This window comes from Malus sylvestris, chromosome 8, assembly GCF_916048215.2.
Source record: "Malus sylvestris chromosome 8, drMalSylv7.2, whole genome shotgun sequence".
Classification (NCBI taxonomy): domain Eukaryota; kingdom Viridiplantae; phylum Streptophyta; class Magnoliopsida; order Rosales; family Rosaceae; genus Malus; species Malus sylvestris.
The window spans coordinates 5425426-5449337 of record NC_062267.1 but is presented as its reverse complement, the minus strand read 5'-3'; the positions used below and the strand labels follow the sequence as shown (position 1 = coordinate 5449337).

Here is a 23912-nt window from a genome sequence, read left to right as displayed (position 1 = left end):
TCGATAAGCCACAAATATGTACATATACATGAGTCAAAATAAACAAACAAAAGGGAGCCTTCACAAAGGTTGCTTAGGGGAAGTCTCAGCAGTCGGTAGAGCCCCAGAAAGAGAAAGCACCGGAGGGTGGTTATCCGGAGCCTCAGTACTTGACAAAACCCCAGAAGGAGGAGGCATTGGAGGTTCATCATTTGAAGCTTCATTACCAGGTACAGCCCCAGAGGACGAAGGCAATAAATGTCTTTGGAACAAACCCACAAACCGCTGATGATCAAGTAAAACCTTACCATCAGATTCCTTCATCTGGTCAAGCTTCCTCTTCATGTTTGTAGCATAGTCATGGGCGAGCCGGTGCAACTGCTTATTCTCATGCTTGAGCCCTCTAATCTCCTGTTTGAGACTCATCACTTCAGCAGCCAATGATTCAACTTGGCGGGTTCTAGCAAATAGGCGTTGGGCCATATTAGACACAGAACCTGCACACTGAACACTAAGAGCCAGAGAGTCCTTAACAGCCAACTCATCAGACCGTTTGGAAAGTAGTCTGTTATCTTTGGGAGTGAGAAGGTTCCTGGCCACCACTGCAGCGGTCATATCATTCTTCATCACAGAATCCCCAACGGTAAGAGGACCAGTAGGGGATATGAAGGATGGGCGCCATATGTTGTCTGGAGAAGGCGTGGCTGTCTCTTCTCCAAGGTTCAAGTCAAAACGACGGTCGGAGGGTCCAGACATTTTCAAATGTGTTGAAGAGGGAAGAGGTTAGACAAATCAAGATCTTAGAAGTGCAAGAAATGAGCTTCTACTGGTAGAGATTCAAGTGTGCTGTGGAACTTAATGCCAGCCTCTATAAAAATCTGCACTCGACGGAGCTTCAGAAATCGAAGAGGCGTTTGCTTTCTCAAAAGCTGGGCTGCTCAGAGACCACGAGGGCCGATCTCAGAAATCGAAGAAGCACCTGCTTTTTCAGCCTCGTCAGCACCTGTCACATGCACACTCAGCTTTGCGGAAATTACGGGCAATCTGTCGAAGATTTCTGGTGAAGTAGAAAGCACGTGAATCTTACTGTTCAATCACCGCTCTCCATATGCACCATCAACTCCTCGGGTACCACATATAATTTTGTCAAAGATCTCTGACAAAGTTTAGGCACGAGAATTTCGAAGTTCCAGCCACCCTACTATTACCCATAAGGGTAAAGGAACAGCACCACTGCTTGACAACTGGAAAGTCCCTATGTGTGTCGACCTCCGTGTTTTGCGGCAAGACAGGTTGGCAAGAACGTCCAACCTTTACTCACATTCGAGAAAAGACTCCCAACATAATTACTTTCTCAAAAACCGGAGTAGCACCGCTTTCCGAATCTCGAGAGTCAGATCCTCGACGGGATTGCTTGTTCGAAAACCGAAGAGGCACAACTCTCAGAACTTCGAGAGCCAGATTTCCTTAGATAAAGCTTGTCTGTAATCTTCACACGTAACATCAGCTTTCCAGATACCACATACCACTTTTTCAAAGTGCTCTGACAAAATTAAAACACGTGAAGCTGGCAGCTCCCACTACATTGCTGTGACCAAGAAGGGTAAAGGAATAGCATTACTACTTGTTATTGGGAAATCCCTATATACATTGACCTCCCTCCTCAACGGACAGGCAAACCTGCAAAAATGCTCAACCCTTTCTCGCATTCGAAAAGGCACCCTCAACATAACCTCTCGAAATACTCAGCTTTATTTCCCCCCGATAATACCTCAGCAAATAAGCCACACCAAGAACAAGAGTATCTCATATCATCAGGGTCGAAAGCAAGAGTATCCCATATCATGCTTTCTCCATGTCTTTGTCTTTGTCCTTGTCCACATCTGCAGGACAAGGAGAAAGAGAGCAGTCAGTCGGAACCTGAAATCAAACCTCCAATTTGGAACTGACTGCCTGGAGCCTTTGCCTGGTTGCTTACTTAGCATTGCTCTCGAGTACTCATCCTCAACTGCTGTCAAGGTCACGAATTCCACCGGCAAATACCTCATGACAGTTGATCAGATATTGGCTCTTTACACTGAAGCTGCCAAGCGTGGATGAGTCACTATGAAGGAATGTTCTGAAGGACCATTTAAATGCAAAGGTTGCACACCACTTCTGCCATGCAAAAGATTGAAGCAGAAGGTTCAACGGTGAGCTGAAACAGATCACTACAGCACGACACCTTTCCATACCACATTCATTATTCCATCAACAGCAAAAGTATCCCATATCATCAAGGTCGAACGTACTCTAGATTTGATGGACTTGTTTTGACCCTCAAATTTTTGAGTCGGCCTTATACTCTGAAGGGCACCAGAAAACCCTCCAGCACAGTTCAAGAATAAGCCTGTGGAAAGTTACTTCTTCAAAAGCAAAAGTATCTCATATCATCTCTTATCCATTTGCTTCTCCTTATCCTGGCAGTTGAATGAGAGACAATGAGAAGGAGAACAATCAACCGGAAGCCGAAGTCAAACATCTGATCCTGGGTTGCTTACTTGGAAGTTTGACTGCTTACCTTGTCTGTCACCTCTTTCGGCAGATCTCCTAGCTCAACGACTTGGGGGACTCCTACTATAGGGTTTGTATCACACTTGACTAAGCCCGAAACTACAACTAAGCTTCAAGTGAAATTGATACATTACCTTGTGCGTCAACATCAGCTAAATACACCATTCCCGGATGGAGGAAAGGTACTTCCAGAGAAGGGCAGATGAAGATCAGACCACACTTCGGTACTTAGAAGTTTCGTGATTACTCAAGGGATTGGATCTTGCAAGTCCCCAACCGAGGAGTTTCCCTCACTCGGGAACTTAGGGGAGCACTGTTTGTACCATACTTGACCAATCCCGAAACTACCGAGCACCGGCCAACGCTATACTGTCAAGGACACAGAAGAGTTCCCCTCCGACCAGGAGGCCAATCACTACTCGACACGTGTCAAGATTAGAAGCCAATCAGAGCGCAGCACGTGTCGACATCAAGAACCAATCATAACATGACACATGTCAATGTGACAAAGCTACAAGTTTTCCTATAAATAGGGGTCATTCCCCCACAATATTGCCTAATGCCATTTGTGTTAAATCATTCACAAGAACTCACTAAATTGAGAGCTTGATCCTTTGTACTTATGTAAGCCCTTCACTACTAATAAGAACTCCTCTACTCCGTGGACGTAGCCAATCTGGGTGAACCACGTACATCCTGTGTTTGCTTCTCTGTCTCTATTCATTTACGTACTTATCCTCACTAGTGACCGAAGCAACCAAGCGAAGGTCATAAAACCTGACACTTTCTGTTGTACCAAAGTCTTCGCTGATTTTGTGCATCAACAGACATTATGCCAATGAATGTTCATATAAAAATGGTGAGCATGTCAACATAGCAGAATCAAGTGGAAATGCTGGTGAGGAATTTACAGTCTTACTAGCACACCATGATATCAGTAGCCAACAAGATGTTTGGTATTTGGACTCTGGTGCAAGCAACCACATGTGTGGAAAGAAAGAGTTTTTTTGCCGAACTCAAAGATGGGCCTTATGGATCTGTGAGTCTTGGTGACTCCTCAAAGTTACCAGTTGAAGGCAAAGGAAAGATCAAAATCATCCAGAGGATGGTAGAGAAGAATACATCTCCGATACCTACAACATACCAGGTATGAAGAGCAACATTCTGAGCATTGGTCAACTGCTCCAGAAAGGGTATGTTATACATATAGAGAATATGCTTCTCACTCTCATGAATGCAAGGAGAAAGCTTATTGCACGTGTTCAAATGTCAAAGAATTGAATGTTCCCGTTGAAGTTGAACATAAAGATTGGAAGCTGCAACATTGGTGTGATGGAAGATGAGTCATGGAAATAGCATATTCGGTTTGGCCATCTTCATTTCAATGGCCTAAAGTTATTGTCAAGTGGAGAAATGGTTCGTGGTCTATCCCAGATTGAAGCCACACACCAAGTATGTGAAGGTTGTGTGCTTGGAAAACAAGCACGACTATCGTTCCCTGTTGGTGATACATGGAGAGCAAAAACACCACTACAGTTAGTGCACACGGATATATGCGGTCCATTAGATCCTATGTCCTATGAAGGTAATAGGTATTTTATTACCTCCATTGATGATTTTAGTAGGAAGACTTGAGTTTATTTTCTCAAAGAGAAGTCGGCTGCCTTAAGAGTCTTCAAGGAGTTTAAGGCATTCACAGAAGCTGAAAGTAACCATAAGCTTGTGGCTGTGAGATCAGATAGAGGTGGAGAGTACACTTCTAATGCTTTCCAAGCATATTGCAAGGAGCAAGGAATTAGGCATCAACTGACTGCTGCATATACCCCACAGCAAAATGGGATAGCCGAAAGAAAGAATCGAACCATCATTGACATGACAAGGTCTATGGTTAAAGAGAAGAATTTTCCAAAAGAATTGTGGCCATAAGCTGTAGCTTGTTCAATTTATTTGTTGAATCGATGTCCAACAAAGAGTGTCAAGAGGATGACACCACAAGAGGCTTAGAGTGGATACAAGCTAAATGTTGCACACCTAAGATTTTTGGGTGTGTTGCATATGCTCAAGTTCCAGAAGCCAAGAGGATGAAGCTTGATGATCAAGGTGAAAAATGTGTGTTTGTGGCCTATAGTGAAGAGTCCAAGGCATACAAACTCTACAACCCACTAACTGGCAAACTAGTGGTTAGTAGAGATGTCATCTTCAGTGAGGAAGATGCATGGAAGTGGAACAATAAAGAAGTCAGTAAAGAGAATATCATCTCCACTGATTTTGAAGAACCAGAAGTTGTACCACCTGTCAGGCAACAGCCTGCTCAAACAATCACAACAACTCCATTGCACATACATGCAAGGAGTGGCCCTACATCCAGTGAAGAAAACAGCTCCTCAACTCCAGTGAGGCTAAGAAGTCTCACTGAGATATATGAACAAGAAGAAGAAGAATAAGAAACCAACCTTTTCTGCTTGTATGCAGACCATGAGCCTCTCTCATTCAATGAATCTGTGGAAGAAGATCGTTGGAGAATAGCCATGGAGGAAGAAATCCATGCCATCGAGAAGAATGACACTTGGGAGTTGACAAAGCTCTCACCAAATCAGAAGGCTATTAGTGTCAAGTGGGTGTATAAGATCAAACGCACTGCAGATGAGAGTGTGGATCGGTACAAATCAAGGCTTGTAGCAAAGGGCTACAAACAGAAGTATGTAGTGGACTATGATGAAGTCTATGCTCCAGTTGCAAGACTTGACACGGTAAGATTGCTAATCTCTCTTGCCGCTCATCATAAATGGAAAATTTATCAACTAGATGTCAAGTCAGCCTTCCTTAATGGAGTATTTAAGGAAGAAGTGTATGTGGAACAATCAAAAGGCTTCTAAGTACAAGGAGAAGAAGAAAATGTGTATCATTTGAAGAAGGCTTTGTATGGCCTCAAGCAAGCACCACGAGCTTGGAACTCAAAGATTGATAACTACCTTCACCAAAATGGATTTCAGAAATGTCCATACGAGCATTCTCATTACATGAAGAATGGTACAAAATGGGAGTTCTTAATTATTTGTCTCTATGTAGATGACTTGTTGTTTACAGGAAACAATGAAGCAATGTTCCGTGAGTTCAAGCAATCCATATTCAGTGAATTTAAGATGACTAGCAATGGATTAATGTCATACTTTCTTGGCATAAAGGTGAAGCAAGAAAGTGATGGTATCTGCATCTCTCAACAAAAGTACATGAGAGATATATTGGAGAAATTCAATATGGACAAGTGCAATATTGTCAACACTCCAGTTGCAACTGGATTGAAGCTGTCCAATGAAGGAAAATGTGAGTTTGTAAACTCAACCGCGTATAAAAGCTTGGTTGGAAGCCTAAGGTACCTTACAATCACAAGACCTGATATAGTTTATGGTGTTGGACTCGTGAGTCGGTACATGGAAACACCAAGGGAGTCTCATTGGCTGGCCGCTAAGAGAATTTTGAGGTACATAAGAGGTACTCTAAACTATGGTCTGTTTTATAATTTTGGTGAAGATGCAAAATTATTTGGTTATTCAGATAGTGATTGGGGAGGTGACCAAGATGAAAGGAAAAACACAACTGGCTATGTGTTTTTTTCTAGGATCAACATCTTTCTCATGGACTTCAAAGAAGCAATCAATTATTGCTTTGTTATCGTGTGAAGCCGAATACATTGTTGTAGCCTCAACTGTGTGTGAGGCAATTTGGTTAAGAAATCTGTTGAAGTCGGTGTGTCATCCACAAGTGGAATCAACTGTGATTCATGTGGATAACATCTCAGCTATCAAGCTTGCTAGGAATCCAGTCCAACATGGAAGGAGCAAGCCTATTGATACCAGGTTCTATTTTCTAAGGGACCATGTGAAGCAAAAGACAATTGAACTTGTCTATTATCACACGAAGGAACAAGTAGCTGACATCTTCACAAAGCCACGACCAGTTGAATCATTTCGGTTGCTGCGTGAAATGCTAGGCATGAAGGTATTTTGATTTGAGGGGGCGTGTTGGAAGTTCAAATCAAATACAGTAGCCGAAGGTAGTGGAACACTTTTCAGAAATTGTTGGAACACTTTTCAGAAAAGTGGTGAAACTATTTTTAGAAAAGCTGCATGTGTGTGCATCAAAAGGTGGTGCATGTGTGAAAGGGTGTAAAGATGGTAAACACCATCATTGATTGCATGTGTGTGTGTATTTTTTTATTAAAAAGCACTTGAGTGGTTTGTAACTTTTGCATGTATAATTAAGCCTCTTGTAAGGCTTTAGAAAAACCCATCCGAATTCCCATTCCATCAGAATCCTTTTTCCATTTAAGCTTGTAAGCTTTCTTATTCCATCAGTTTGTAAACTATTTTTAGATATATCAAAGTGTTTGCTTGTTTGACGTGCAGTTTGTCCAACACAAAAAGTTTGCTTCTTCATTTATTTTGTTTCTTTGTCCAATTGTATTGAGAGTGATAGTGAGGGGTGTGATAAAGTTAGAAAACTTATCACCCAAATATTTTTGGTATTAAGTTAGTAAACTTTGAGAATACCAACAGTTACGTCCAATATATTTTTCTGCATAAACTTTGGAAAGAGTTCCTTTTCAAATTTGATGAACTAAATTAATTAGACTAATTTGGAGATCTCCTATATGATATCTTTGTTGGAAAATATTAGTATTTTGGTTTATTTGAATGTTTGGTTTTCTGGGCTTAGCCCATTAGCATTAGGGTTTCGGTTTCTTACCTTTTAGGATTAGGGTTAGTTTATTATAAGTAGCATGCTTGTTATTCGGTCGAGAACAAGTTAGTCACGATGTAGCCTCTTGGGATTTTGTAGCCGTTTCGACATTTTTGTTTGTTTAATAATATTCCTATTATTTTGTAATCTAGGTTATCAGGCACTTTGATATTCAACTATGTTTCCACTATTTGATACGTTGCAGTGATCTTGCAAGTTGCAGTTGAATATATGGCATCTGCAAAAACAGATTTTGCTTGCATAAGCAAATGGATGGATTTTCGTTGTGGTTGATGATGCTTACAAGTAACAAGTTATTTTCCTGTTCTTTTGGATAATAACTAGATGGCGGACTAAAGGCTTTGACAATCAAAGGCTATTGAGTTAGAACGGCAGAAGAAAATAGGTAGTTAAACTTATTTAATTGTCAAAGTCTTCACCAGTACTGCCGTGACTTTTTAAAAACGAAAGACTATTGTTTTTCACGATATTCTGAACTGCTATAATCTGAACAGATAGCGAGATCAAGAATTACTGGAACCTCTCATTAACTTGAGCAAAAAGATGAAGCAAAACAGAGCAGTTTCGGAAACAGAGCAAGAGTCGTCTGAGCGTAAGAATATCAAAAGCAATGGAGGTGAATGGTTTGACAATTGGAAGAGAAGATGCCTTCAATCGTGAGAACTTCATGTCCAACTCCAATGGCGACAAAAGCGACGAAGGGTCTCTGAATTTGGAGTGGTTGAACAAATTCCTTGAAATGGATGAGAGTTGGTTTACTTTGCAGGACATTTGAGCATTGTTTTTATTTATATTCTTTTCGGGGTTTCTGATACTTGTTAATTTGTTATTAGTCCATTTGTAAGGGTTTTTTTCGTCGCTAATTCTGGGAAAAATCCCACTTCATGTTTGTTCCTTTACTACGTAATAATTTCAGTTGAGGTTTATTTTCCTGGATTTGCTGTAAATTCATATCCAATACATTATCCACATTATTTACTTGATCAAATTCGATACCCTTTCTCTGATTCTCCTTCGCTAAAAGAGAAGTGACTTTCATATTCTGATTTATTTTCGTGCACACCTCTAAAGAGCCTTAAATTTTAATAAATCAAAAGAAATTCAATAGACAAAAATAATGAAAGAAGTGCAGAAAATTAAAATGAGACCAATACCCGATAAATAAAATAGTTTTGGACTTAATTTGAAACTAGTTTTATTATAAGAAATGGTAGCGATTTTTAAACTCCACCTTATGCACTCGATATTAAATATTTTACAATCTTTTATGCACTCAAATTTACATGAATATCCAACCTTTATTCAAATCTACTTATTGGGCACCAATTTCAGCATCTTAAATCCTATGCTGTATGACTGGGGTTCCATGGTGTGGCTGCACAGTAATATACATAACAGGACCATGAATGTATGAGGGAGAGAGCTCAACAGTAAAATGTTGAAGAATCATAATCGGAGCCATCTTTGCTTTTATCACAGAAAAACCATGCGCAACTCCTTCAGCAAATCTCTCTGGCTTGAACTCCTCAACATCTCCACCCCGATATTTTGGATCAGTGTGAAGAATCAGAGTAGGAAACACAAATCTACCACAGCAGCTGGGATGGAAAGCCCTCCTATATTGGTTTTCTGGAAGGTGTGCCTATACATAAGTAGCACAGGTGAATACAACAACAACAAAGCCTTTTTCCACTAAGTGGGGTCGGCTATATGAATCCTAGAACGCCATTGAGCTCGGTTTTGTGTCATGTCCTCCGTTAGATCCAAGTACTTTAAGTCTTTTCTTAGGGTCTCTTCCAAAGTTTTCCTAGGTCTTCCTCTACCCCTTCGGCCCTGAACCTCTGTCCCGTGGTCACATCTTCGAACCGGAGCGTCAGTAGGCCTTCTTTGCACATGTCCAAACCACCGTAACCGATTTTCCCTCCTATTTCCTTCAATTTCGGCTACTCCTACTTTACCTCGGATATCCTCATTCCTAATCTTATCCTTTCTCGTGTGCCCACACATCCAACGAAGCATCCTCATCTCCACTACACCTACGTGTTGATGCTTCACCGCCCAACATTCTATGCCATATAGCATTGCCGGCCTATAAAATTTTCCCTTGAGCTTCAGTGGCCTACGACGGTCACACAACACGCCGGATGCACTCTTCCACTTCATCTATCCAGTTTGTATTCTATGGGTGAGATCTCCATCAAATTCTCCGTTCTTTTGCAAGATAGATCATAGGTAGCGAAAATGGTCGCTCTTTGGTATTTCCTGATCTCTGATCCTCACCCTTAACTCATTTTGACCTCCGTTTGCACTGAACTTGCACTCCATATATTCTGTCTTTGATCGGCTTAGGCGAGGACCTTTAGATTCCAACACTTCTCTCCAAAGGTTAAGCTTCGCGTTTACCCCAAAGAATATCATCTTAAATATTAAGTTTGTGATCTTCGCTAGATTGCTCCGGTCATTAGTGTGGATAAGTATGTAAATGGATAGAGACAGGAAGCAAACACAAGATGTACGTGGTTCACCCAGATTGGCTACTTCCACGGAGTAAAGGAGTTCTCATTAATTGTGAAGGGTTTACACAGTATATAGGTTCAAGCTCTCCTTTAGTGAGTACAAGTGAATGATTTAGTACAAATAACATTAGGAAATATTGTGGAAGAATGATCTCGTAATCATGAAACTTTTAAGTACCGAAGTGTGGTATCATCTTCACTTGCCTTATCTGTCTCATAGGTAGATGTGGCATCTTCTTTGGAAGTACTCTTCCTCCCTCCAAGGGTGGTATCTTTAACTGGTGGAGATGCACAAGGTAATGTATCAATTTCACTTGACGCTTACTTGTAGTTTCAGGCTTGGTCAAGCGCGATACAAACCATGTAGTAGGAGTCCCCCAAGTCGCCGAGCTAGGGGATCTGCTGAAAGAGGTGACAGACAAGGTAAGCAATCAGAGCTCCAAGCAATCAGTCCCAGATCAGAAGTTTGATTTCGAGTTCCGGCTGATTGTTATCCTTCTCCTTATCTTGCAGGTAGCATGAAGGATAAAGAGAAGAAAATGAGAAAATGTGATATGAGATACTTTTGCTTTTGAAGAAGTAACTTTCCACAGGCTTATTCTTGAACTGGGCTGGAGGGTTTTCTTGTTTCCGCCAGAGTATAAGGCCGACTGAAGAATTTGAGGGTCAAAACAAGTCCATCAAATCTAGAGTATGTTCGACCCTGCTGATATGGGATACTTTTGCTGTTAACAAAGTAGTGGATGTATCGGCACGTGATCTATTGCGCTTGTCTCCACATGCTTCCTTGTATCCTTCTCACTTGCCCTATTTGTTCCTCAGGCAGATGTGGTATCTTCTCGGGAAGCATAAGATGTTGAAGATGAGTACTCGAGAGCAATGGGGTTCCAGGCAGCCAGTTCCGGACTGGAAGCTTGATTCCAAGTGCTGACTGATTGCTCTCTTTCTCCTTGTCTTGCAGGTAAGAACAAGGCCAAAGGAAAAGACAGGGAAAAAGCATGATATGTGATACTCTTGCTTTTAACCCTGATGATATGAAATATTCTTGCTCTAGTGTAGCTTGTTTGCAAAGGTATTCTAGGGGGGAAAGAAAGCTGAGTATTTCGAGAGGCTTCGTTGGGAGTGCCCTCTCAGATATGAGGAAGGGTTGAGCATTTTTGCAGGTCTGCCTGTCCGTTGAGGATGGAGGTCGACATATATAGGAGTCTCCCTAACAAGGAGTAATACTATTCTTTTACCCTGCTTGGTCATAGCACGGTAGTGGGAGCTGCCAGCTTCACGTGTTTTAACTCTGTCAGAGCATTTTGAAAAAGTGGTCTGTGGTATCTGGAAAGCTGATGTTACGTGTGAAGATTACAGACAAGCTTTATCCAATGAGATCTGGCTCTCGAAGTTGAGAAAGCGGTGTGAGGAATACAGACAAGCTTTATCTAAGGGGCTCTCGAAGTTGAGAAAGCGGTGCCTCTTCGGTTTTCGAACAAGCAATCCTGTCGGGGATCTGTCTCTCGAGATTCGGAGAACGGTGCCTCTTCGATTTTTGAGAAAGCAATCTTGCTAGGAGTCTGGCTCTCGAGATTCGGAGAGCGGTGTCTCGTCGCTTTTTGAGAAAGTAATCATGTTGGGAGTCTGGCTCTCGAGATTCGGAGGACGGTGCCTCTTCGATCTTGAAGCAAGCAATCTTGTTGGGAGTGTTTTCTCGAATGTGAGTAAAGGTTAGGCCTGTTTGCTAGTCTATCTTGCCACGGAGCACCGAGGTTGACCCACAGGGACTTTCCAATTATCCAGCAATGATCCTATTCCTTTACCTTTGTGGGTAATAATATGGTAGCTAGACCTTCAAAATTTATGTGTCTAAACTTTGTTAGTGCTGTTTCTTTGCTATTCTTTTACCCTTCTTGGTCATAGCGATGTAATGGGAGCTGCAAGCTTCACGTGTCTAAACTTTGTCAGATATTTTTGGGAAAGTTATCTGTGGTACCCGTGAGCTGATGTTGCGTGTGGAAAGTGAATGATTGAACAGTAACATTCACGTGCTTTCTACTTCACTAGAAATCTTCGACAGAATGCCCGTAATTTCCTCAAAGTTGAGTGTGCATGTGACAGGTGCTGACAAGGCTGAAAAAGTAGGTGCCTTTTCGATTTCTGAGATCGGCCCTCGTGGTCTCTGAGCAGCCCAGCTTTTGAGAAAGCAAGCGCCTCTTCGATTTCTGCAATCGACCTTCGTGGTCTTTGAGCAGCCCAGCTTTTGAGAAAGCAAATGCCTCTTCGATTCCTGAGATCGGCCCTCGTGGTCTCTGAGCAGCCCAGCTTTTGAGAAAGCAAACGCCTTTTCGATTTCTGAGTAGGCGCCTCTTCGATTTCTGAAGCTCAATCGAGTGCGGATTTTTATAGAGGCTGGTATTAAGTTCCAAAGCACACTTGAATCTCCACCAGTAGAAGTTCCATTCTTGCATTTCCAAGATCTTGATTTGTCCGACCTCTTTTTTCTTTAACACCTTTGAAAATGTCTGGCCCCTCCGACCGTCGTTTTGACTTGAACCTTGTTGAAGAGGCAGCCACGCCTTCTCCAGACAACATATGGCGCCCATCATTCTTATCCCCTACTGGTCTCTTACCGTTGGGGATTCCGTGATGAAGAATGATATGACCGCTACGGTAGTGGCCAGGAACCTTCTCACTCCCAAAGATAACAGACTACTTTCCAAACGGTCTGATGAGTTGGCTGTTAAGGATTCTCTGGCTCTCAGTGTTCAGTGTGCAGGTTCTGTGTCTAATACGGCCCAACGCCTATTTGCTCGAACCCGCCAAGTTGAATCATTGGCGGCTGAAGTGATGAGTCTCAAATAGGAGATTAGAGGGCTCAAGCATGAGAATAAACAGTTGCACCGGCTCGCTCATGACTATGCTACAAACATGAAGATGAAGCTTGACCAGATGAAGGAATCTGATGGTCAGATTTTACATGATCATCAGAGGTTTGTGGGTTTGTTCCAAAGGCATTTATTGCCTTCGTCTTCTGAGGCTGGACCGCGTAATGAAGCTCCAAATGATCAACCTCCGATGCCTCCTCCTTCTAGGGTGCTGTCCAGTACTGAGGCTCCGAATGATCCCCCTCCGGTGCCTTCTCTTTCTGGGGCTCTGCCGACTGCTGAGACTTCTCCTAAGCAACATTTGTGAAGGCTCCTTCTTGTTTGTTTATTTTGACTCGTGTAGATGTACATATTTGTAACTTCTTAGAGATATCAATAAATAAGTTTTGTTTCATTTCAACGTATTGTGTTAAATACACCAAAGCCTTCTTCACTAAGTTCTTTGAATTTTTCTTTTGTTGAAGCTTTGTGAGTGGAGCATGTAGGTTGAGGTAGTGTTCCCTTAATTTCCCGAGTGGGGAAAACTTCTCGATTTGAGACTTGAAAAATCCAAGTCACTGAGTCGGGTCGGCTATATGAATCTTAGAACGCCATTATGCTCGATCCTGTGTCATGTCCTTCGTTAGATCCAAGTACTCTAAGTCTTTTCTTAGAGTCTCTTCCAAAGTTTTCCTAGGTCTTCCTCTACCCCTTCGGCCCTGAACCTCTGTCCCGTAGTCGCATCTTCTAATCGGAGCGTCAGTAGGCCTTCTTTACACATGTCCAAACCACCGTAACCGATTTTCTCTCAGTTTTCCTTCAATTTCGGCTACTCCTACTTTACCTCGGATATCCTCATTCCTAATCTTATCCTTTCTCGTGTGCCCACACATCCAACGAAGCATCCTCATCTCCGCTACACCCATTTTGGGTACGTGTTGGTGCTTCACCGCCCAACATTCTGTGCCATACAGCATCGCCGGCCTTATTGCCATCCTATAAAATTTTCCTTTAAGCTTCAGTGGCATACGACGATCACACAACACGCCGGATGCACTCTTCCACTTCATCCATCCAGCTTGTATTCTATGGTTGAGATCTCCATCTAATTCTCCGTTCTTTTGCAAGATAGATCCTAGGTAGCGAAAACGGTCGCTCAACCTAAAAACTTCATTCAGTATCATCAAACCTGCGAAAAAGGTGATGGGGTAACGAAGCAAGACATTTGCATTCAGTATCATCAAACCTGCGAAAAAAGTGATCGGGTAACCAAGTTTGTAATAGAGACTACATGCGTATAGCATAATGTCAAGCTCAATTTAGCAACTAGTTTTACTATAACTAAAAGGATGTGACAACTGCACAAAAATGTTGACAACGAACATCGAGTGATATTAAATCGCATATGGCCAGACACGGATCCATGCACATGCTAATCTGGAAAAGTTAGCTTAGGTGACTTCGAAATTCTGGGATTATTTAGGTAAAACTCCTTCAGCAAATTTCTCTGGATTGAATTCATCAATGTTTTCACCCCAATATATTGGACAATAGTGAAGAAACATAGTCAGCACCACAAATTCAAACCCCAGCTGGGATTTGGAAATGCCTCCTACATTGGTTGTGTTTTGGGTGTGCCTGTATAGAGCGGGTATTACCTTAGAACTTCCTTTAATATCATCGACACTTGCACACAACAAAAAATCCGGTTAATGAATTGGGTTTAAATTGCTGTTCATATTCACTTATCACATTGTTAACCACGTGTGTAACATTAAAGATGATGATTTTTTTTTTGTTTTGTTATAGCAAGTAATTGTGGTACATGTAACATTAAGCAGGAAGCGATTTACAATTTTGATGTAATTTAGGGCAACTAAATCAGGTGTGTTCTTTCCACACAGACGTAAGACATCTTCTTTTGCTTTTTCTTGCCAACTTGGATGAGCTTGAGGGGGGAATGTTAGAGTGTAGAGGATAATATTATTAGATTGTTGCCATGTGTCAATATATAGAATAGCCATGTGTCACAAGTGTATTGGCGATTCTTGAGTTAGCTATCTGTGGTTGTATTTATATAGACAAATCTTGTAATAATTGTTGATATAATGAAAATACAGTTTTCCCTCTCTACTTTCTCTCTCTTCGAGCTCTCTATCTTGGTTTCCATTTCTGCAACCATAGCTCAATCTTACTGTTATCAATCCTCAATTATCATGCTATTTTGCTCTTGTTCTTTACATTGTAATAGTAAACTCATCAAATAATTTGCACCCACTTCACCATTTCCATGGTTGCTTGCTCTTTTTTGCTGATCATACCCCTTAATATTGCTTTGATTTCGTTGTCCAAGTTGTACCTCATCCTGTTCTTTTTAGTGGGTATGAATTTGTACCGAGAGAGAAAACTAACTAGGACTAAGAAATGTTCATGAAATTTAAACTCAAAACATGCTTTAATAAAGCGAAAACCGAATGCCACTAGCCAAGTAGTAATGTGCAAATAAAAAGTACATAATAAAGTATTGTTGGTTTTAATAAGTGCGTCGCAGTATACCTTTTGCCTGAAAAGTACTAAAACAATTCGCTTTTTTGGAGCTCAAATACTTTCTTCTCTTCGTAGTTGCTTCCATAGGCTGTTCTGGCTATAACATCACCAGCAAAGTTTTGAAATTCAGGAGCTATATCTAGTTCACATTTTCCTTCATGTCCGACTAAACTTTCCAATCTATTAATCAGACCAGAACAACTGGTTCACCATCCCCTGTAAGTTTTTTTTATCCATAAACCAGAAAGTAGGTAGTTATTCGATTAATTAGTATAAGGCTATGACTGAAGAAAGTTGAGGTTTCAACGTAAATTCAATTGACAATATGAAGAGTGCAACCTCTCATAAGTCCTTGCATAGCTTAGTCCCTCACCCATGTGAGACTTTGTATCACATTCTCACACACCTCCTCAGTATGTGTGGTAGATTTTTAAGCCTAATACGTGGACAACACAAACGGGTTGACATGAAGCACGTGTGACCGTTAGGCTTCACACGTGGGTAGGGCCGGTCTTGAGATTTTTGAGGCCTGGGGCAATACCAAAAAAAGTGCTCTAGTATAACTCCACATCGGAAAAAAAAGAAGAAAAAAAAGAAAGAAACTCAATTGTTTTAGTGTTCATATTTGTTCATGCCGATGTAACTTTTCTTTGATAAAACGATCGCAGGATGTGAGGGATTATGCTAAGCAACAAGATGGGTTGGCCATAATTTGGTATCTAACTTGTCATTTAAAAAACTCAAACCTAAGACCTCTCACTTATAAGTGACGAAAAAATAGATTTCACATCTAGGTCATAACATTACACTTTGGTTTGTAATTAGATAAGGGTACACAAATATTTCACAAGCAAAAATCAATTAAAGTATGACATGTGTTTTTGTATAAAACTTATAATTATCGGGATAATTTTCTAATTTACTGTCCCTTGGGGCCTCATAAGAATTGTCATATTTTTCGCTCTCTAATTTTTATATATAATGTTATAAACAATGAATGAACCAAAAAAATTATTGAAAAACCAAATACCACATATATGTTATTAAAAATATAACTCATTTTTCTTGGATAAGAAAGAAAAGTAACCCTAAACCCTAACATTATATTGAAACAGAACATCATTGTTAAAGAAAAAAAGAAAATTAATGAAAATGACTTAAAAACTTTGAGTTTTAACGATAAGAACAAAATAAAGGGAAAAATGAATAGTACCAGAATTGACTTTTTAGTGAATAATATCAGGAGTTTTTCGTTAAAATTCCCAAAAGAAAAAGGCCCTCATTTTGATCTGAACTTGGGTGGCTACTATTATTATTATTATTTGCCGAAGGGTGGTAATTAATTGAAATGAATTTGTAAAAACCACTTTCGTCAAAGGCACATATAGAAATATAGCTACTTATTTAAACCAAAGATGAAATAAATGCATAAAAAATTAGGCAGTTTTGAGTCTCGAACCCGTGTTCATTTCCATTGCAAGAAAACAGCGAAACACTAATGCAAATGACAACTTATGACAAATATCCAATTTTATATTTTTATACACTTACTGGACATAGCATTATGATAATAGAAATTAAATTTTTTTGTGCCCCCAATTTTTTGAGGCCCTGTGTGGTCGCCCTGGCTGCCCTAGGCTAGGGTCGGGCCTACACGTGGAGCAACCTGCTATGATGGAGAAAGTTTCAAAGAATAAAAAGTTCTTCCGTTTTGACCCACGACAGCAAATTAAAGCCGGCTTTGAAGACAAGTGTTTTTTTTTTTTTAACATATGATATTATATACACTAAGAGAAAAGGAGTAGGCCTAGCCTCCTAATGGACTAGCAATAATATGGTTCAAACTCATATTTGGCGATAATACCTCCCACTTACAAGTAAAGAAGAATACTATTAGACAGTAGTACTAAGTGGTTGAAGACAAGTGTTTAAGACAAAAGGGATGACAATTTATGTATGTATGTTTAAGACACAAGCTTGGGGTATGACCTAGCTTGGGGTTTCACACCTTCCCCATCTCCCCTTTTATCAGTTAAATTTGGTTGCGAACGCCATTTGCAGTTAAAGCTTCGGTTGTTCTTGCTTAGTGGCGTCCAAGATTTAAACACACGATTTCAGATGGAAGGATACAAATCTCTAAACCCTGAGTTGCAACTTACATTAACTTGAAAATAAAGATAAAGATAGAAAAAATGATGAACAGAACAGCGATGCAAAGTGGGTGTATATCTGCTACTTGTCATCCAAGGTGCTTCTAAGGAGGAGATTTTTACACACGATTTTTAGCCTCTTATCAGTATGTTTTATCTTTAGTCATTAAATTAAATAAATCAAATAACATGAGAAAAATAAAGTGTCTTTATCATTTTTATTTTTTATTTTGGTGAAATTTTAAAAATTACAAAGTTTAATTTATTAAAATCTTTCCTCATTAGGGATTGTACCCTAGAGTTATTGGAAAATTATTTCAATTTCACATTTTGATTTTCGAATGTCATTAACAACTTCATTGTTGAATGAGTTTTGTACAGTAGGACTCGTTTGAGAGCGATTATGGGCAAACCGAAACCACTTGTAGAGTATGTAGTAAAAAATGAAGCTCCACATGAGAATTAATCAATTAAAAGTGAGTTGTTTCGATAGCAAATCACTAATGAATAAAATCAGTTCTACAAAAAGAAACCACCTTTAAAATGAGGTAAAAGATTTTCTTCATCCATGTATACTTTCTTCATGACATCACGTGTAAATCATGAGAAATTTTTTAGTGTGTCAAGAAAATAACCAAATTCACTAAATGTTATAATACAATTGGATGAATTTTTTTTTTAAATTTCAAACTAATTGTATTATGCCACTTATTGTAGCGGCCCATATTTCCGAAACATTGAAATTTTTTTTGTTAATTATATTTATACGTCATATATAATTCAAGTAGCATGAAAATAATACGATAACAGTATAACCTTGTCATGACTAAACGAGAGCCGACTATTGTCGCCAAGGTTTCGACAATCACTTTTTGACACGTCTACCAGCGATCCTACAATTGTCAAACTGACACTTGCAAACTTTGGATACTGGCCGTTGGATGGGATATGAAATCACGACCGGTCATTAGACTTAATCTTTAGAGACAAGTCGACAGCATGGCCGGTGTACTCTCCTGTTCACGTGCCACATACATCGTATGCTTCCAAATGGACGTCACTCTCCAACACGTGTCACTGTGGGCCCCCATCAGATTGCCTACCGTCCGTTCCCTTTCGAGTAATGCTATTTATATCATGTTTTTGTACCATATTTTCATACCACCTTAAGTGGCATTTGATGTGGACAGCCACATCATTTGAATTAATTAGATTTTTAAATTTAGTTCATTATTTAATAAACTAATAATTAAGAAAAACTAGTTAATTAAATGATGATTATGGTATACGATGAGTCTTTCTTCTTCATTTCCTTGGGTTTTGCAAATTTTTCAAATGATATGGCTGTCCACATCAAATGTCACCTAAGATGATATAGAAATATGATATAAAAACATGATATGAATAACATTACTCTTCCCTTTCAGCTCTTTACTACCATCGCACGTGTTGCTACGTGACTATGTCATCCATCAGGAGTATCGAGGAACAAAAGAAATGGATCATCTCCTAATCCTAACGAACCAAGTCCAAGAATCCGAGCATTGAAATTTGATCTAACGGCTACAAATAGGGACCCACTTTAAAAATAATAACTTTAGCTGTTTGATCAAATTTTAACGGTCCGGATCTCCGTCCTTGGTGGATTAGGAGGAAGAAATCCAAGAATGATCTCTCTTCAAGAAGCAAATTTCCTCCGGAGAACATTTCATGATTTATATTTTTATTGAATTATAAAAAAAAATTCGAAATGCAGTTGGTTGAAGATAATTGCTCTACTCACAGATAGTGCCATAACACATACGGACTGGATTCAAAATTGGCGACAAAGAATCTAATGGGGTTAATTGAGTCACATATAGCCTTCTAAGTATTTAAAAGTCAGGAAACGTGCTACAACATATGCCTAACTTGATTTAAATTTGACGATAAAGATGTGTTCAAATGTCTAATTGAGTAACAAATAGCATTCAACGCATGACGAACATGTGTCAAACAGTGTTTAAAAAGTCAGGTGATGCATAATGACTTGATTTAAAGTGATCGTTAGCGATGAGCGTAACTTTACTATTGTCAGAACAAACATTCTGTGCATGCCAAACGCGTGCCGAAGAAACTAAACCGGAGAATTCTTTCATCACATTGTTAACAAAAACATCGACAATGTTGTTAGTTTCTTTCCTATTTATATTAATTTATATAAATTTATATAAAGCAAATCAAAATAGCTATTTTGTTCAAACAACCCAAAAGAACATTGTCAAATTCCAAAACAAATATTTCGAAAAAAGAAACAAAGAACGATAATATGACTAGACGAACTCTCGGAGCTCCACAATCTTATCCTTCCCTACTCTCACTCTCTGAACCTTTCAAAAGATCTTTCTGTTAAGATTTGTTTTTCCAATAAGAAGAAGAAGAAGAAGAAGAACCCTACTTTCCCCTGCTGCAAATATTTCAAATTTACAGCGACAAAAACATTTTTATTTTCTGTTTTCGATTTGGAGAAAAAAAGATATGCAGTCGAATTTTGAAACAGCAGAGATTGGTAACCAACAATTCATGGATTCTAGTTCATCAGTTTTACCAATCTTCAATCCTCAGAAGCAAAACCAGAACCATTTCCTTCAACAGTTTCATCAGCAGCAGCCGTTTAGTCATCTCAGTCAAATAGCTCAACCGATTCCGATTACCCACGACCTGTTTCAACGACAGAATCATCTCCAGTTCCAAGCATTGCTGCAGCAGCAGCAGGAAGAACAGCAGGAAGAAAGCAGGCTGCCATGGCAGCCGAGCCCTCTAAGTTTCAAGCTTGGTCTCAGTGAAAACACTGGACCACATAACTTAGGATTCAAAAATTGGCAAACCCAAGAATATTATGGGATTATAAGAGAACCCATGTGGTAAATTTTGTTGATATTGCAGAAATTTACGTGCTTTTTTGTTGTACTTGTTCTGTGTTCTCTCTGTTTTTCATGCTGACCTTGTTTTTACCCCCCACGTGTTTGTGTTAATGCAGCAGTTGGAAGCCTCTTGACACGGTAGTCCCCGACACAACAAACAACAGGCAGAGGCAGGAAGAAGGGGAGAGATGCAGAGACTTGGAGGAAAAACACAGGCTTTATGGTGAGCTTGAAGCAATCTATAACCTTGCAAAGATGGGGGAGGGTAACCAGAATCAAACTGGCTCTGGCTCTGCTCTCACCGGCGAAAACTGCCCGAAAAATGTGGGATTTCCTGTGGTTTTTGGTGATTCTAATGGCCTCAATGCTGCTCCAGCTGATACATTTAGGGTGGATAACAGATCGGAAGACTCCATTGGAGAAGAGGTGTCGGTGACGAAGATTCAGAAGAGGAAGAGGAAGAGGAAAATGAAGGAGCAATTAAGTTCAATGACTAGGTTTTTTGAGAACTTGGTGAAGCAGGTTGTGGATCACCAAGAGAATCTTCATAAGAAGTATTTGGAAGTGATTGAAAAAATGGAAAAAGAGAGAAGGGAGAGAGAAGAAGCATGGAGATGTCAAGCGGAGGAGAACCATAAGAGAGAAGCCATTGCCAAACTCCATGAGCAGGCGATAGCTTCAAGCAGAGAAGCTCTCATTGTTTCATACATTGAGAAAATCACTGGCCAAAGAGTCAACCTTCCTCCTAGGAAAACCCCATTGTTGTTGCAGCCCGATAATTTAAGCGAGCCTGAAACCGCAGAGGAATTGACACCCTCCAAAGCTGAACACACAAATAGCAGATGGCCTCAAAATGAAGTCGAGGCTTTGATTCTAGTGCGCAGTAGTGTAGAGTCGAAATTTGCGGAACAGGGGTCAAAAGGGCATGTTTGGGAAGAGGTGAGTGCTTTAATGGCTTCAATGGGCTATCAGAAAAGTGCCAGAAGGTGCAAGCAAAAGTGGGAGAACATCAACAAGTACTTTAGGAAAACCAAAGACGCTGCGAAAAAGCGTCCTCTTCAGTCGAAAACTTGTTCTTATTTTAGTCAATTGGGTCAGCTGTACTCAAAAACACCGACCGCCCCGTCATCTTCATCTTCGGTTAGCATGGATGTTAGCATTCAAAGGCAAGGTTATTCGGAGCTTTTAGAAGCCTTTATTGCAGGAAGAGAGACGGGAGTTACACATAATCTGCCAAATGGGAATTTTGAAAGCTCCGAAATGGGTTTGAGTAGGTTGGATTTCAATGGCATTGGTGATGGTAAAGTAGAACATATGCAAGGAGAATCTAGGAAGGAGAAGGAAAACGATGAGGATGACGAAAACATGGATGAAAGAGAAGACACGGATGGTGATGATTCTGATGAATAAGGTAGAGCATAGCCATCGGACTGAACTAGGAAGGTACGCCACTTAATCATAGGCTGTAGTTCTTTTGTTAGCCTTGGAATTTTGATGTGTTTTTGGCTATTTGCTTGAGTTTCAAGCATTTTTTTAGTAGTGTTTGTTGCTGACAGAGTTTGAAGTTGAATTAAATTTTCCTTTTTGGATATAACATATTGATTAATATTGGAAAATGTTGGTTATGTCTGCTTATGCATCGAACTAATAATTCGTGTTCATGTATATATTTACTCATTTTAGCTTTAATTAGGTCATTGTGCAATGAAAATGACAAGTAACCACAACGATCTCTCTGTTTACAAAATCAGTAAATACTAAAAAGAGCGTTCCATTTACGGCAAAACCCAAAAGACCTATCCTGTAAGCTATCTCCCGGAAAAAGGACGTATAGTTTAGAAACTAAACCAAGAAAGCCTAGGAAAATTTGCCCTTTGTACCACCAAACACAAATGATATTTGCCATACATGGGAAATATTGGATGAAGGATGCATGGTAAGCAAACATACTAGGCCATTTTAGTTGATATCGACACTCAAAGGAAAAGAATCAAGAACCCAAAGAAACTTCAGGGCAGATAAAAGTCGTAAGCTTCCCAATCATTTAGCAACTCCTCCAAATGCAAAGGAGCTTCGGTGGTTGGGGTTGACATTAATGACCCATTTCTACAGCTATTCATGCAATCAACAATCTTCATATTCAGTTCACAAAGCTTTGTAAAGTCAGTATGGAGAAACTCAGATATGCTAAGTTGCCCTTCATTGAGATCCGTTATGAAGTTCCGCGGCATATCACTGTCACTAGTTTTACGTAAGAATCCATTATGGCAATCTGATTCTGCTTCTGTATTCTTTTCTTCAATTCCATTGTTTGTTGGTCTGACTTCTTCTTTGGAAAAATGCGAATCGGTCTCTACTGATGACGCAGCCTCTGCAGCCAAGTCTTCGGTGGTTTTCCTCTTATTTCTAGACCTTTCTGATTGGTTTTCTTGTGCGTTCTTCCTTAAGATAGAGTTCCAGTAGTTCTTGATCTCATTGTCTGTACGACCTGGAAGCCTTCCAGCTATCAATGACCATCTACATGTACCGAGAACTATGAAACACCCATAACTAGGACATACTACTTAACGAAGCTTACAAGGTTTACGTAACAATAAGTACCTGTTGCCTAATAGTTTGTGGAGTCTGACGATCAGGTCTTCTTCTTCTTGTGTAATGTTGCCTCTCTTGATATCAGGCCTCAGATAATTCAACCACCTAAGCCTACAACTCTTCCCACATCTCTTCAGACCTGCACCGAATAATGCATATTTCATAAACATTCATGCGTTGTAACTAAGAAGAAGCTCGTACGTAGAATCGAAGCCAACTCACCTGCTTCCCTCGATAGTTTCTCCCATCTCCCTTCGCCGTGCTCTCTGACATAATCGAGCAGAATTTGGTCTTCAGCATCAGTCCAAGCTCCTCTGCGCAGTCCATCCTTCTCACAACGGGAGCTTCTTCCCATTTCTGACTCACTTGATTCTGTCTCTCCTCTTTTCTTTCAGAACTGCACGTTATCGCGCCATTGTCTTTGGAAGTGAACGATTTTATATACAAGGTTCTGTTGTTTAGTCCAATATTATTATAAGAAGACATAGAAATCTGTTGGTTTGTTGTTTAATCTAATATTAATATAAGAAGACTTTGAAATATGTTGGTTTAGTTGTTTAATCCAATATTATTATATGAAGACTTAAAAATTTGTGAATAATTTGTTAATCAACTTTTTAACAGATTGGTTAGGATCAAAATTAAAGAATTGAACCGACAGAAAAAATGGTATCAGATTTTTTAGTTTTCGTGTGTGAAATGATGTGTTCAATCCAACGGTTAAAAAGAAAAAGGGGAAATGTATGAGGTCAAAGGGGAGGTGCAAAAATCTCTCATGTATTAACTTGTGATGAGCGGATGAACATGAATGACTTTTTAACGCTAAAAGTACCGAGCAGTGTTTGTTTGTGTCCAAATTTTCTTCTAGGCCGCCCGCTCCGACCGAAAAGAGGGAAGCTGTGATCAATTGCAAAACTATTGATATGGTGGTGGTTTTTCAGTTGGAGTGATGTGTTACCTAGGTTATGACAGGTACGGATTTTGCTTAACTAATCACTAGTTAATGATATCATAGAACTTGGTTGTATTGTTAATTACCTTAATTAGTTGTCAATTGCACCC

General features: G+C 39.9%; 3 protein-coding genes across 4 annotated transcripts; 1 reads left to right on the top strand and 2 right to left on the bottom strand.

Annotated features, from left to right (window-relative positions):
* Window positions 1-46: 46 nt before the first annotated feature.
* Window positions 47-20662, bottom strand: LOC126631900 (uncharacterized). Its single transcript, XM_050302098.1, has 2 exons — window positions 20658-20662; window positions 47-476 (listed from the first exon to the last, which is right to left on the bottom strand). Exon 2 carries the CDS (start codon window positions 460-462, stop codon window positions 61-63), a length of 402 nt encoding a protein of 133 aa, XP_050158055.1. The 5' UTR covers window positions 463-476; window positions 20658-20662; the 3' UTR covers window positions 47-60.
* LOC126631882 (trihelix transcription factor DF1-like) lies at window positions 19542-21874 on the top strand. Of its 2 annotated transcripts, none has more exons than XM_050302079.1 (2): window positions 19542-20258; window positions 20378-21874. In XM_050302079.1, the coding sequence occupies exons 1-2, from the start codon at window positions 19873-19875 to the stop codon at window positions 21666-21668; spliced, it is 1677 nt and encodes a 558-aa protein (XP_050158036.1). In that variant the 5' UTR covers window positions 19542-19872; the 3' UTR covers window positions 21669-21874. The 2 variants fall into 2 exon arrangements, with proteins under 2 accessions (XP_050158036.1, XP_050158035.1); XM_050302078.1 differs by having other exon boundaries at window positions 19553-20258; window positions 20375-21874.
* Window positions 21875-22267: 393 nt separating this feature from the next.
* LOC126632636 (transcription factor MYB8-like) lies at window positions 22268-23205 on the bottom strand. Its single transcript, XM_050303082.1, has 3 exons — window positions 23073-23205; window positions 22860-22989; window positions 22268-22775 (listed from the first exon to the last, which is right to left on the bottom strand). Exons 1-3 carry the CDS (start codon window positions 23203-23205, stop codon window positions 22268-22270), a joined length of 771 nt encoding a protein of 256 aa, XP_050159039.1.
* Between the last annotated feature and the right edge of the window lie 707 nt (window positions 23206-23912).

Coding starts and splice junctions, on each gene's coding strand:
- LOC126631900 (XM_050302098.1), bottom strand. CDS start 462: ATGGCCCAACGCCTATTTGCTAGAACCCGCCAAGTTGAATCATTGGCT.
- LOC126632636 (XM_050303082.1), bottom strand. CDS start 23,205: ATGGGAAGAAGCTCCCGTTGTGAGAAGGATGGACTGCGCAGAGGAGCT. Junction 22,990..23,072: donor GAAACTATCGAGGGAAGCAG/GTGAGTTGGCTT, acceptor TATTCGGTGCAG/GTCTGAAGAGATGTGGGAAG. Junction 22,776..22,859: donor CACAAACTATTAGGCAACAG/GTACTTATTGTT, acceptor CGGTACATGTAG/ATGGTCATTGATAGCTGGAA.
- LOC126631882 (XM_050302078.1), top strand. CDS start 19,873: ATGCAGTCGAATTTTGAAACAGCAGAGATTGGTAACCAACAATTCATG. Junction 20,259..20,374: donor ATTATAAGAGAACCCATGTG/GTAAATTTTGTT, acceptor GTGTTAATGCAG/CAGTTGGAAGCCTCTTGACA.